This window comes from Pygocentrus nattereri, chromosome 6, assembly GCF_015220715.1.
Source record: "Pygocentrus nattereri isolate fPygNat1 chromosome 6, fPygNat1.pri, whole genome shotgun sequence".
NCBI lineage: Eukaryota > Metazoa > Chordata > Actinopteri > Characiformes > Serrasalmidae > Pygocentrus > Pygocentrus nattereri.
In genome coordinates this window covers 11,520,819-11,535,401 of record NC_051216.1, presented here as the reverse complement: position 1 = coordinate 11,535,401, position 14,583 = coordinate 11,520,819, and the positions used below count along the sequence as shown (strand labels likewise).

The window sequence follows — 14,583 nt, the reverse complement described above, 5'->3', positions numbered from 1 at the left end:
CTGTTCCATTTTAAAACATTAATGAAAGGCACAAATACGTACTTTTCCCCTGGGGAAAAAACATTTAAGCTTCACAACTGGACCTTAAATCCACTGTTGTACATTTAGGGGTACATTCACGCTGTTCGTACCTTGATGAATGAAAAATGTACCTGCACAGTAGCTAAAAAACAAACAAACAAACAAACCAAAACAGTAACACTGTACAGCAAGGTCTCAAAGAAAAGACAGAAATGACACAAACATTTTTTTGTGGCAAAACCGCATCCCCATTAAGGAGCAGTCGGCTTAATTCAATTGTTGTGTCTGCACATGGCAGAGATAATAACACAGCCAGCACAGGGTAATGATAGCGCAGAACCTGATAAATAAAGGCACGGCTAACAGCACCCAGCGCTGCTTCAGACAGCATAATGAGCAGACAGTCAACAGAGCACAAGTTAGTGCCACAGTGACCCTTCAACATGCCCTGCCTGGTCCATATAATTCAGCCATTAACCTTTATTAGATCAGGGGCAAAGCTATCCAAGGAGTTCAGAACAGACAATTCTACATTTACACCCATCCTCTGTGGAACGGCATTTCTCCGTAAGGATCAAATCAAACACTGAATTTGGTTTAACTGTAGGAACATAGTGAATGGTTCCTACTACAGATTCTATCAACAGGATGCACAGTCTGAAAAATACAGACACCCACAGATTTAGATTTGACCAATATTTCAAACCAATATCTGAGGATGCACTTATTGTATTCCATAATTGCAGAATGTTTAGTTGAAGATATTTTCCTCTGTGATATAAATCCAGGTAGATGTCGTCCAATTTCTACAAATGTTTATATATCAGCATCAGCGGACATGCATATGAAAAACATCCGATAACAGCATCAGCTCACAATATCCATCTATATCAGATATTGGCATCAGTCCAAAATCCCATCAATATAAAGACAATTTGTAGGTGTGAAGAACCGTTTATAAAAAAAACAAAAAAAAAAAACAACAAAGTGTAAATATTCTTTATCAACTGATGTTTTTCCTAGGACTAGGACCTGTATATCACAAGTTAACAAGTGTGGGTAAAAAAAATGACAGCCAGAACTCCTCATACCAGCGAGAAATCATGAGTGACCAGTCACTGAAGAGGCTGCTGCCTACGGCTATGACAACCAACGTTTACATCTTTGGCGGCGTAAGAAGTTCAGTGGGACAACCGATTTTAAGAGTAGGGTGGCGACAGGTTCCTCTAATATGCTACAAAGCCCCAGCAAACACAGAGTAAATTAATACTAAAAACAGTTTGTTTGATACACCAGCTGAGTGTTACATTAAACACCCAGGAGTTTGCCAGAAAATAACAACTGAAATAGCCACTGATCTGACCTATCTGCCTATGTTCCTTATACCCTTGATTGACCTCCCTCTGCCTAACACTCTCTGCCTTCTGCTCCATTAAAGCAAATTGAAAAACAACAGCGTGAATCTGGAGAAATGAATGAAACAGGCTTTACGTATCGTTGCGGTCCAAAGAAAAACGGACCTCCTTTTTTGATGACTTTTATTTTTCTTCATCATTTTAACCTGGCAGCTGCCATTTATGTCAAGTGAAAACTTCATGAAGATTGGACAAACAGAAATGCCCCCAAAATCATTTCAAATAAAACCTTTTTTACATTAAATTACACTAAAGTTCTTCTCCTATAAAGTTACTAGTTTGGAGATACTGGTTTCCCTTTGGACAGCAATGATATACAGGTGGTTCTGTCGACGCCACTGTTTACAGCTTACTAAAATGATCCCGTTTTTATGTAGCAACATCTTAAAGAAGGTGAGTTTCTTCCTTACTTCACTGCTGGATGTGCATCCAGGAAACGTACACACACAGAATGCTGGCTCGGCCAGTTGGACAGAGGGACGAACCACTAACCGGATGCTGGCATGACTAGTTAGCTGGACAAATGAATGCTAGATGTGTTATGTTTACTAGGTTAGCTTTTGCTTGGTGGTTTGCCTTCGAATCTAACAGAGAGAGACTGTGGGAAATGCATAGTGAGGGCAGGGCAGGGCAGGCCGTATCAACTTTGTGGCAGGTAGTTCACATGAAAAAAAGGAGACATTTGGCAAAGTACATGGCGATTTATTGGGCACAGGAATGCTATACACAGGGCTTAATTTGTACATGTATATTGTGTGCCCATAAGTGCAAGATTATTCTACTTAGAGAGAAAATATGGTTTTAATTTCCCTGGGGCTTTAAATATACTGGAAAAGATACCTGTAAGGCCATTGTACTGCAAGTTTAATGCTTCTCCAACTGAACTGCCCTGATTCAACTCAGTAGCTAATTATAAAGTCCCTTTTGAGTTGAATTAGATATCCTGGAGCAAGAAAGGTACTAAACGTTATAACACTACATCACAGCAGGACCAGGACTGGAAGGGATCAGACTAACAGGGCTGTAATCTTGAATATAAAAGTAGTAAGTTTATACTGTTGAGCTTTTAAGACTATAAAACCGCAGAGTGATATTATAAACAGTCTAAACTTGGAGACATCCTTCTTCATTTATCTTCACGTAGGCCTCTTTTGGTAAAAGAAAGGATCACATGCCCTGCCCACGCATTTGTCTTGGACCGTCGGAAACTCTTACTAATTCTCTGAGATATTTGGCGGCGGTTCTTCAGAAAACTCTGTGTCCACAGGGCCAGACAATCTCTGCATGATGGAAAATACCACCCAGCAAGCAGCGGATTCTTATCAGGAAGACTGATGTGGAAAATAAGATCTCTTAAAAAATATTTTGCGAGTCATCTCATCTGATAGCTATCTCCCAGCTGCACACTCGGAAAGACTTTATCATGAAGATGAGATTTCTTCAAAATAAGACTGCATTAAAGTCCAAGTGAAGTCGACAAGTGGGCCCATTAAGTGTGAATGAGAGCCCCACAGCTACAGCGATAACAAATATATAGGTTTGTTTACAAATGAGACGACATTTTCAATTTCCAAACCAGTTTCTACAGTGGAAAGAATCATCTAGGTAAATGGCATTTGGTGTTTTCCAGAGTTTATCACAGCTAGGCATCCACCTCCTTAAACAAACCCAGGAGTGATGCTTCGGAGCAGCTCAGCATTAGGCCTTTAAACAAACCACCACTTTACTCCTCGGTGCAACCAGCCAGCGTTCATATTTTAAAGCTGAAGCTGCTGCTCCCTGACTCGCCTTGAGATTTTAAATAGAAGGGCAGTTAACCAGCCACAGCGCAACAGTCCTAAGCAGCTGTTCATTGCAGGTAACAGTAACGTTTGCCATTTCACACTCCTGATCATTATAGCATCTGTCCTGTGGTTTCACTTGCTAATTATGATTCACCATGTGGGCATCATCATGCTGCATTTATACCAAGCCAGCAAACATGAGCCTAAAGTAATCTGTGCTAAATGAACTCATTCCCACTCAGTTCAAAGAGATAAACAATGAATAATCAAATGAATAAACACATAAGTGTACATCCATGGTAATTCATATGTGAAACCGCAGTGCGATTTTCCCTGAAAGAACAAAGAGTCATCTACACCAATAAGGCATAACATTACGTCCTTGTTTCTAAGCTCATTGCCCATTTTATCAGCTCCACTTACTCTATAGCTGCTCTTTGTAGTTCTACAGTTACAGACTGTAGTCCATCTGTTTCTCCGATGCTTTGTTACCAACTTTTACCCTGTTCTTCAGTGGTTAGGACCTCCACAGACCCTCACAGAGCAGGTACTATTTGGGTGGTCCACTCACTGTCCACTCTACTAGACACTCCTACCTTGTCGGTCCACCTTGTAGATGTAAAGTCAGAGACGACAGCTCATCTGCTGCTGCACAGTTTGTGTTGGTCATCCTCCAGTCCTTCATCAGCGGTCACAGGATGCTGCCAACAGGATGCTGTCGGCTGCATGTTTTTGGTTGGTAGACCATTCTCAGTCCAGCAATGATACTGAGGTGATTAGCAGCACTGCTGTGTCTGATCCACTCAGACCAGCACAACACACACTAACACACCACCACTACCACATCAGTGTTACTGCAGTGCTGAGGATGATCAACCAACCAAACAGTACCTGCTCTGTGAGGGGCCATGAGGGTCCTGACCACTGAAGAACAGGGTAACAGAGTATCAGAGAAACAGATGGACTACAGTCTGTAACTGTAGAACTACAAAGTGCAGCTATACAGTAAGTGGAGCTGATAAAATGGACAATGAGCGTAGAAACAAGGATCTGGTCATAATGTTATGCCTGATCGATGTACAGTACCCATCCAAAGTTTGCACACATCAATTCATGGAAGGTTCTTTATCTTTTCTATTTTCCACATGCATTGTAATAACAGCATAAAAGTCATTACACTGTTGTCGGAAGAAAACCTTGTATCTCCAAATTAGTAACTTTACAGGGGAAGAAAAACCCTACGCTCCTTTCAATCCAAGTCAATGGAACCAGAGTTCTTTTCGGAGTCATTTTGGCCATCTCATTTAGTCCATTCTTTATTAAATTTACAAACAATGTAAAGGAGAACACGCATTTCCAAATGCTGTCAAAATCTGAAAAATGAACAAGGTTTTCTTCCAACAGCAGCAATTTGGATTCTTCAAAGTAGCCTCCTTTGTCTTGATGCAGCTTTGGAATTCTCTCATGCTGCTTCATGACACGACACCTGAGGAGCTTTTTTCCACATTTATCCAGGCTTGAAGGAGATCCAAACATGCCCACGCCTTGCAGGTTGCAGAATACTATTTGTTTTGGAAATGAATTGACTTTGTTATTTATATCTACCGCAAAAACACATTTCAAGCATTTAAGCATAAATTACTGATCCAAATGTCTAAGAATTCCATCAGTGTCCAAACATTTGACAGGTACTGTAAATTGCCTGTTCAGTCAATGAGCCAACTAGGGAAGAGTTCTAGTATTTTGCTGTAAACTTGAGCCCACTGCAACCCATTAAAGCGACATTCCCCCAATTTTTCAAAATATTTCATTCTGTTCACAGCAGTGGTGATAGGAACCAGATGTCTGAAGCATGCCTCTAAAATCTCCTTCTCAGAATGCGATAACATGAAATGGAAATGAATATGCTGCCTGAAACAATGATTTAAGATAGATATTTTGAGAATGTTTAGACTTTTTTTAAACACATTCACGGTAGAAAGTGTATGTAGATCATTGTCCTAAACACATGTAAAACGTGCGGGATCATTTTGTATAGCATGTAAATGGCTATATGTTGTAGATATCATGACCCCTGGTTCCAATCACCACCACTATAAAAAAATATTCTTTGCTTACATCTGAACCATTGAATTATACAAAATTTCAAAACACTGGTGGAATTCCCCTTTAAGTCAGCACAATAAACACATACCGATACAAACACCAACAAAACAGACAAACTTACACAAAGAGACAGTCGACAAAAACCGTTAGCGTATAAGAATTCCACTAACTGCACCAGTAACTGCATTATTAAAAGCATAGATCCTAAAGGGAGAAGAGCTCCACACCTGTTCCTGCATTTCAGAGATTACTGTGATCATCAAAGCACCCTGTTGGTCTGATGGATGCGGTGAAAGCTCCAGGTCATCCTCTGGAAGTAAACCCAGAAAACACAATCCATCTCTAACAAAACAGACGCTACGTAAACGCTCATTCCAATGTGGAACGTTTCTGGCTGAAAGCTGGTTCAGATCTTAAATCACAGCTTCTAGTGCCAATCAAGCGCCCACATGCTGCAGTCTCCTCACTTTTCCATCCAGAACATCATCTGACCAAGGCTGTAAATATGCAGAGGCGATCAGGCCCAGGAGGAACCCTTGAGGAGTGATGGGAGGGAGGTGTCTGAGAAGCATTTGTGGCCTCCTTTCACTCACAAGAGACAAGGATCAAAGGCATGCCCCTCTGCTGGTGCTCCAATAGCCTGCTGTCTGATCCAACACCCTGCTCACGAGATTTATCACTTCTTTCATTCCTGATGTTCATATGTGAGTGGAAGTTAGAATAAACCATGCCATCCTGATGATTCAGTGCATGTTACAAAATGACATTTATCACTGTAATTTATGATGCTTCTGTGTTTTAACGCAACATGTTTGCCAAAATTGACACAATTTTCTCCATCACCCCAAATGTACACTCTTAAAAATGATGGCTCTTCAAGGGTTCTTTGGTATAGACTGTTCTACATAGAACCATGAACACTCAAAAGAACCCTTTGTATAATTAATGCATTCTCTGCATCATTAAACAGTTCTTCAGATCGGTAAAGAAAGTGCTGTAGATGGTTCTATACAAATCCTTTCTGAAAAGGGTTCTAGCGGGTGCTAACGACAGAGGACCCCTTTTTGGTGCTATATAGAACCCCTGTCAAAAAGGTTCTATATAGAATCATATACAACACTCTCTCCATCAATCTGAAGAACCATTTCTCAATGCAAAGAACCCTTTAACCCCTGAAACGGCCAGGCCCAAAGTTTTACTACACACTTGTTTTTTTGTGTGTTGGGGGGGCGTTTCCCCAATTTCCTCCCCAATTTATTCGTCTCCTATTCCACCCGCTAGTTAGGACTCCCCAATCACATGGCACCACCAGCGCTAGCTGGGTGAAGGCTAACACAGGCTTCCTCCGAGATTTGTGAAACCAGCAACCGCATCTTTTTGAACTGCTGCTCACGCAACGTCACTGGACAGACGCGCTCGGAGGAAAGCGCCAACCGCCAGATCTGTTACATCAGCTAACAGACGCCTGCACTGACTACCATCGCCATCCTACCCACCCAGAGAGAGCGAGGCCAATTGCGCTCACTAGGACTCCTGGCCACAGACGGCTTTCGCATCACCAGGGATCGAGCTTGTGATCTCCTGATGATAGGGCCAACGCTTAGATGGTTGTGCCACTCGGGAGCCCCCGACCCTCGAATCGTGACACTACTTTGCTCAAATTGAAATGAGATTACTTAACTGGTTACTCCTTGGAAAACTTCTAACGTCACTCTCTTACTCTGCAAACTTACCTGCACCAATTAGATTGTACAATGAATGACAACTAAAAGTTAGAAATGAACAGTAAATCACCATAAAACAGAATCCCACTCATTTTTCAAAACACGTAATTAAAACGTTAGGATGCACAGAAAGTAATTCCGAGTGGTTTGATGTGAAATGCTCTTTTAGAGAAACCAGCCGAGTCAGAATTGTTCACAGTGGTAGTGACAGGAAGCAGACGTCTGAAGCACTGCATACCTCTAAAGGCTCCCTCACAGAAAGGTATTATATGAAGTTGTTATGAATACCCTGCCTGTGCTACACTGCATTAGAATAGCTCTGAGAGAAGCTTGTGGCTGGAAAACAAATATTTTAAAAAGAGAAGTACATGCAGGGTGTTGCAATGCCAAACAGTCCCCAAGGAAAACTTTTTTTTTTTAATTTACCACAAAGTTAGTATTATTAACATTACGTATAAAAACTCAAGACAGGTGTAGGTTCACTGGTGGTTTTGGATAGTAATATCCAGTATAATGGCTGCATTTGTGTTGTAGACACTGTGATCCCTGGTTTCTATCACCCCCACTAAAGCAATCTGAGTCTGTAAGTTTCTCTACAATTAAGGATTTCAGAACCACTCTGAGTGACTATGTTTACATCTTAATTATGAATTATGTAGAGATGGATGGATGGATGGATGGATGGATGGCAGCCAGTAGCAGACACACAACACTGTACAGTAACCATAAACGGGTGTAGACATATAACAACAATAAATGAACCAGATCCTATCTACAGGCATATATACAAACAGAAAAAGAAAATATATATACACACAACAGTCTGTGATGATATCTATAACCTGAGATGAGAAATACAGTGCAATAATGACTGTATAACAATTTACAGGTGATGGCATATAATGACCACAGATATATATGTGCATATATTGTACCAAATAAAGTGTCCAGATGTGCAAGATGTGCAAAATGTTGAAAAACTCCTCTTTAAAGGTCATATCACCACCCATGGGGAACAAATCAGCCAGTTGTGCCAGTAATTAAAATGAGTCGTGCTAGTTAAACCTGCCTAAACTACATTTAAAAAAGCACCCAAGTAATGGCAAATACACATGCTTTTATGGCTTTTGGCAGCTTGTCACTTTTAAAAAAGACACAAAAGCACAAAGTTGTTCTTGGAGGATCTATTACAGCTGAGCTAAGGGCTCAAACGAATATATTTGATTTTTCAATAAACACTCTCCTTAATGCCTGTGTGTCCTGCAGCATATAGAAACACACAAAGGTTATCTGGACTGGAAGCCTGCTGAAGGTCACCTGAAAACTTCGGCTCCTGTAGAGATGTGCGTATATGGGGCTATATAAACTTTAGGGCATACTCACTCACCTGAGATCAGCTTGAACCCCAGGCTAAAGACACTAACGAACCACCGTCTGCAGCCCCTGACCCAGACTCAGCTCACTCTCTTTCATGCCTTTTCAGTAAACAACAAAAGCCTGTTTTAGATCGCAAAGACTTTTCTGCTCACATTGGCCTCGATGACCCCAACAGTGTGTTCACGTCATGTGCGCTCGCTCATATGTTACCTGACAGTTAGAGGCCACCGTTATAAGGGCTTCTGTTCTGCATCATTGGCTAGTGCGTCTGGTCAGTTGAGCCTCTTTTTTGATGTTCTTGGCAAAACTATGCCCTATTTACTATGTGGTGCATTATTTTGGGATTTGCAGTGATGCCTTAGCAGAGAACATCCAGCACATTCTTACATTCCCACCACATACGGCAACAGGTAGGGCAGATGTGTAAACAGCTGCAGTACTGTGCAAAAATCAGAGACCAAGTTATCAAGTTATCCATTTTTAGGAAAAAAGCACACACATATTGCACAGTTGTACACAGAAGCCTCAATAACCAAATATAATATCAAACTGTTTAGTATTTAGTGTGTCCACTCTTTGCATCTATTACAGCTTTCATCTTTTGGGGAGAATTGCTTTTAGTTTTTTAAAGAAATCTGCAGAGATATTTTTTCCACACCTCCAAAGTTCTCCAAGTCTTAGAAGTTGGTTGCAATTTCTACTTCTCACAATTTGTCAGCAATGTCAACCTTGTACATAATTTGGACAACAAACAGTACAATTTGGACACTAAACATGTTTTGGCTGATTGACTGTATCGGGGAAAACGGTGTAGATTAGATTTTTCACCAAAAACCACTTCTTTAAAAATTCGCTACTTTTAATTGAAGTGCATCACCTAAGCTTATCATCTAAAAGTAGGCTTTCATGCTCAAACTTACTCAAACACTACCACACCACATGAAAAACTATGCACCTAAAACATTACACAGCATGAGCGAGTGCTATTTCAGGACAGATTTGTTACAGAATAGGACGAAAGTCATTCTGCTATCCCTCCATTACCAGATCCACCAGTTTCTGCAGATATTGGCCTGATTCTGATACCTGGTATCTGATTTGTGCCACCTCAAGTAATTAGTCTCAGCACAGTGTTTGAATCATGCAGCGATTTGTACAGCAAGAGCTTTTGGAAACGATCACTAACGTGGAGTTCCACATCCTCATCCTCATCTGCCCTGAGCTCCTGGGCAGGCGAGCAAAGCCTAGTCCACCCAGCCTAGCGCTCCTTGACCTTGAGAAGCATCACTCAACCAAGAAGAAACACGGGAGCAATGACGAATCTGAGCAGCAGCATGTCTGAAGTTGAGCATGTGTTGGACTAGGGTAGCCTCCTCACAGCTAAGATGAGGCTACAACAGCATGGATTGCTTTGCCTGAGACGTGGCTGAGGCCCCCATCGCACTGCTTGGATTAGAATTTATTGTGTTAAAAACATGACACAAAAAAAGCAAAACTGACCCAAAGTGCACGCACAGTGTGTATAGTGGGCGAGCTAAAGACAAATCATGTTTCAGTTCAAATTTCACACAAATCTCACAGAGGTCTGAGGGGAAAAGGGAAAAAAAAAAGAAAAATAGGCAGCAACATGTTCTGCTGACGTCGTATGGCCTTCTGACCAATCCGAGGCCACAGAGCGTCTAATTCATAACAAACCAAGGTGTTTTTGCTGAAAGTAGCTCACTGCTTCCACCTACTGGATCATCTACACAGTGCAGATCGCAGATCTGAGGGATTAGTGAGGGTTTATGAGTCATGGCACATCATGGACGTCACAATATAGTGCAATCTAAACAACAAAGAAGATTTTATATTACATAAAGACTACAACGCAGATGTCAGAGAACTACATCTATAGGCCAATTGAATATGTAGTTTGCACTGCATATTACTTCCCAAGTTAAAAGTGTTAACTAGCACGAAGACTTGGTACAAGAGGAGAAAAGACAACAGGGAAAATACTTACACTCACACTGACAGGACAGGATGCTAAGTGCCTTTCAGATAAGAAGACGGACTGTAGATATTTACAGCAACAATATCACATCAGTATGAATAAAAACGACCTAAGGCTCTAACTGGACCCGTATCTCTGTTCAAGTGAGAACATTATAAAGCAAGCCATTAAGATAAGCTGGCCGAGCACTTTAGTTTCCATGAGATTTGTTCTAAAGGGATTAGAAGAGACAAACTGCAGGAAAAAACATGAGAATCCAGCCTAAAATCCCTCAGGATGCTTGACTGCAGACTCCAATATTGTACTCTGACAGCCACCTGGTGGCAGTAAAGTGGTACAACATGAAAATATGTTATTTTCAGAAATACACTGTATTGCCAGAGGTATGTGGACACCTCTCCTATTTATTGACTTCAGGTATTTTAGCCACACTGATTACTAACAGGTGAAATCAAGCACAAGGCTGTGCAAACACTGGCAGTAAAATGGGTCGTACTGAAGAGCTCAGTGGCTTGAAACCTGGAACTGTGATAGGATGCCACAAGTCAGTTTGTGACATTTCTGCCCTGCTAGATCTGCCCCATCAACTGTAAGTGCTATTATTGTGAAAGGGAAACATCTAGGAATTGCTCATCTACAAATTAGGAGACTACACAAACTCACAGAGCGAGACTGCCGAATGCTGGAGAGCATAGTGCATAGTCCCAGACTGCCTCTGGAAGCAACATCAGCACAAGAACTGAGCTTCATGAATTGGGTTTATATGGTCGAGCAATTGCACACAAACATAAGAGCACCATGTGCAATGTCAAACGGCAGCACGACTGGCGCAAAGCAACATTGGGACAGTGGAAATGCTCTCTGCAGTGCTGATTCTCGTGGTCTGATGGATGAATCTGGTTTTTAGTGGATGCCAAAAGAATGCTACCTACCGTAATGCATAGTGCCAACAGTAAAGTTTGGTGGAAGAGTAATAATGGTTTTGGCTGGAGCCTATCCCAGCGGTCATTGGGCAGAAGGCAGGATACACCCTGGACAGGTCGCCAGTCCATCACAGGGCAGACAGACAGACAGACACACACAATTACTCACACACTCACACCCAGGGGCGATTTAGCAAGTCCAATTGGCCTGACTGCATGTCTTTGGACTGTGGGAGGAAACCCACGCAGACACAGGGAGAACATGCAAACTCCACACAAAGAGGACCCTGGGGTATCGAACCCAGGCCCTCCTCACTGTGAGGTGACAGCGCTACCCACCATGCCACCGTGCTGCCCATGATAAATATAGTCAGTGCTTAGTCTACAGTGCCCAAAAAGCAGCATAACACAGGGTAAAATCTGAGCATCAGCTGAGCTTTGTGCCACCTGTTTTCACAAGCTTACTTTGAAAGGAAAAAGAACCAAGAATCCGCTCTCTGCCATCTCCAAGCACCATACCCACCAACTGACATTCCTTGTGGCACAGCTGGATGCTCAGAGTTTCATCTTTGAGCACATTCAGACACCTTATAATTCTGAGAGGTCAGTGGTTTGAAAAGATGCAGTGGCCAGGAGGACCACGCAGCTTCTGCCCTCCTGATCAGTAGTGCTTTAGGGTAACAGGGGAGACAAAAGACTGCATACTGTTTAAAAAAAAAAAACAAAAAAAAAATATATTAATATAGTACTTACAGCTCCCATTGTAATTCCACTGATGAGGGCCACATATGGTTTCTTAAAGGTACCTAAAAATCAAAAGAGGGATTAAATAACCAGATCTAATCAGATATCAGCAGTACATGTGGCCAACAGTTCAGAGTCTGAATGTACCTATTGCATTGTTCAGAGTGTATTCCTCACGGAATAGGTCTTGTGTTAAAGGATCTCCTACTTTCCCAGCATCTGCGAGAGCTAGAAACAAGCAGAGATGGCATTAAACACATTCAGTGTGAATGACAACACGTTTCTGACAATGTAACTGCTTCACTAAAACAACATAACAGGAAATTCATGCAACGTTATGACAATGTGTAACTGCAAGACGGCTTGCACCACTTTTCCTTATGCTATGCTCCTTATATCAGTAGTGAAACTGGCACCATCTTTAAAAAGGGATTCTACACATTTTTCAAAATCGTTCCTTTAAGATTAAAAGAATAATTTCTTTCAAAATTAGAAATGCACATTACTTTTTACTGTACTTACATTTATTTGGATCTACTCTTAATGATAGGTGATGCTTTTACTGGTAAAATGCACACTGCTAAGGTCATTGGTTCAGACTTTTGCACAGCACTGTATGCTGCTCCAATATGTGTTCAGCATTAACAATGTTTTCACCCCAATTTCATGACAGACCCCTGATTTATGAACTTTATACTGGGAACAGTTTGGATGGTACTTTACTGCCTTGGCCCAAACTGTCCATTATTTCCATAAATAATATGAAAATTTGCCTCATTAGACCACAATACACATTTTTACTGTACACAAGTCCATCTCAGATGAGCTTCAGCCCAGAGAAGTCAGCAGTGTTTCTGACAGTTCAATACTGTCTGAGGTGTCTTTTGATAATCCTGTTCACTGTAGAGGGTGAAACACTTAAAATCCTTGCAAACACTTGAAGAATGTTGTTCTTAAACAGTTGGATTGTTTGCTGGTGTATTTTTTGACAAAGATGTGAGCCTCAACCCGTCCTTGCTCATAAAGGACTCCGTCTTTTCTGGATGCACCTTTTATACCAAAGTCTTGATTACCTAACTTCTTTCAAAGTGTCTTCTGAACATTTCACAACGGTCCTAGTCTTAAACTGGCCCTGTCTCAAACTTCAGACATCCATTTCAGAGCGAGTGTGTATTTCACAAAAAATGAATGGGAAAGGATAAAACAATACGTATCTTCTTTCTTTGTATTATTTTGTTTAAATACAGGTCAAAGTGGATGTTTGTTGATTGTTTACATGTTGTTATGACTGAATTAGGCAGAAATTTTGAATAAAAAAAACAAACATTGGAATTCCCCTTTAATTCACTCAAACAACATGGCCATTATTTACAGAGGATCTGATGTCATCTATGATCCTTTCCATACATCCATCCATCCATCCATCCATTATCTTCCGCTTCTCCGGGGTTCGGGTCGCGGGGGCAGCATCCTAAGCAATGAAGCCCAGACCTCCCTTTCCCCAGCCACTTCCACCAGCTCTCCAAGGGGGGATTCCGAGGCGCTCCCAGGCCAGCTGGGCAATATAATCACACCAGCGTGTCCTGGGTCTTCCCCGGGGTCTCCTCCTGGGTGGATTTGCCTGCAACACCTCCCGAGGGAGGCGTCCAGGAGGCATCCTAACCAGATGCCCGAACCACCTCAGCTGGCTCCTCTCGACGTGGAGAAGCAGCAGCTCTACTCCGAGTCCCTCCCGGATGACCGAACTTCTCACCCTATCTCTAAGGGAGAGTCCAGACACCCTGCGGAGGAAACTCATTTCGGCCGCTTGTATTCGCGATCTTATTCTTTCGGTCATTACCCAAAGCTCATGACCATAGGTGAGGGTGGGAATGTAGATCGACCGGTCAATCGAGAGCCTTGCCTTATGGCTCAGCTCTTTCTTTACCACAACAGACCGGTAAAGAGCCCGCATCACTGCTGACCCAGCACCAATCCGCCTGTCAATCTCCCGCTCCCTTGTACCATCACTCGTGAACAAGACCCCGAGATACTTAAACTCCTCCACTTGAGGAAAGAGCCAGAGAGAGGGCTCTCCTCCCTTTTCCGCCTGAGAACCATGGCCTCAGATTTGGAGGTACTGATCCTCAACCCGGCCGCCTCACACTCGGCTGCAAACGAAAGCTGAAGTTCGCGGCCTGATGTGACCCTGAGGTCACCAAACCTCCTTTCCATCATCCGTTATTCATTTCACAACTAAGAACATCCTATCTGAAGTTTTCTCACTCACGTACATCGAATGTCCCCTCCGGCACAGAAAGCTCTGTCTCCAGTACCCTTGATGATCACAATATCCGTCTCTGAATCTTTCTCCCATTTCTAGACAGAAAAGATAGCCTTCTTGGTAAAGGTAAACCAAATTACAGTGCAATAAATGATTCAGTTTTCTTGCCAAGCTCTATTTAATGATGATTACTAACAGAATAATGACACTTATTCTTAAAGGGTTATAAA

General features: G+C 42.0%; 1 protein-coding gene across 1 annotated transcript in view; it reads right to left on the bottom strand.

Annotated features, from left to right (window-relative positions):
- The window catches only part of hibch (3-hydroxyisobutyryl-CoA hydrolase), a 54,054-nt gene that overhangs the window by 38,296 nt on the left and 1,175 nt on the right, over positions 1-14,583 (bottom strand). Inside the window, exons 4-6 of the mRNA XM_017713518.2 lie at positions 14,364-14,448; positions 12,238-12,318; positions 12,100-12,152 (exon numbers count right to left, since the gene is read on the bottom strand). Of these exons, the coding sequence (XP_017569007.1) occupies positions 12,100-12,152; positions 12,238-12,318; positions 14,364-14,448 (219 nt within the window). The remainder of the gene's footprint in view (positions 1-12,099; positions 12,153-12,237; positions 12,319-14,363; positions 14,449-14,583) is intronic.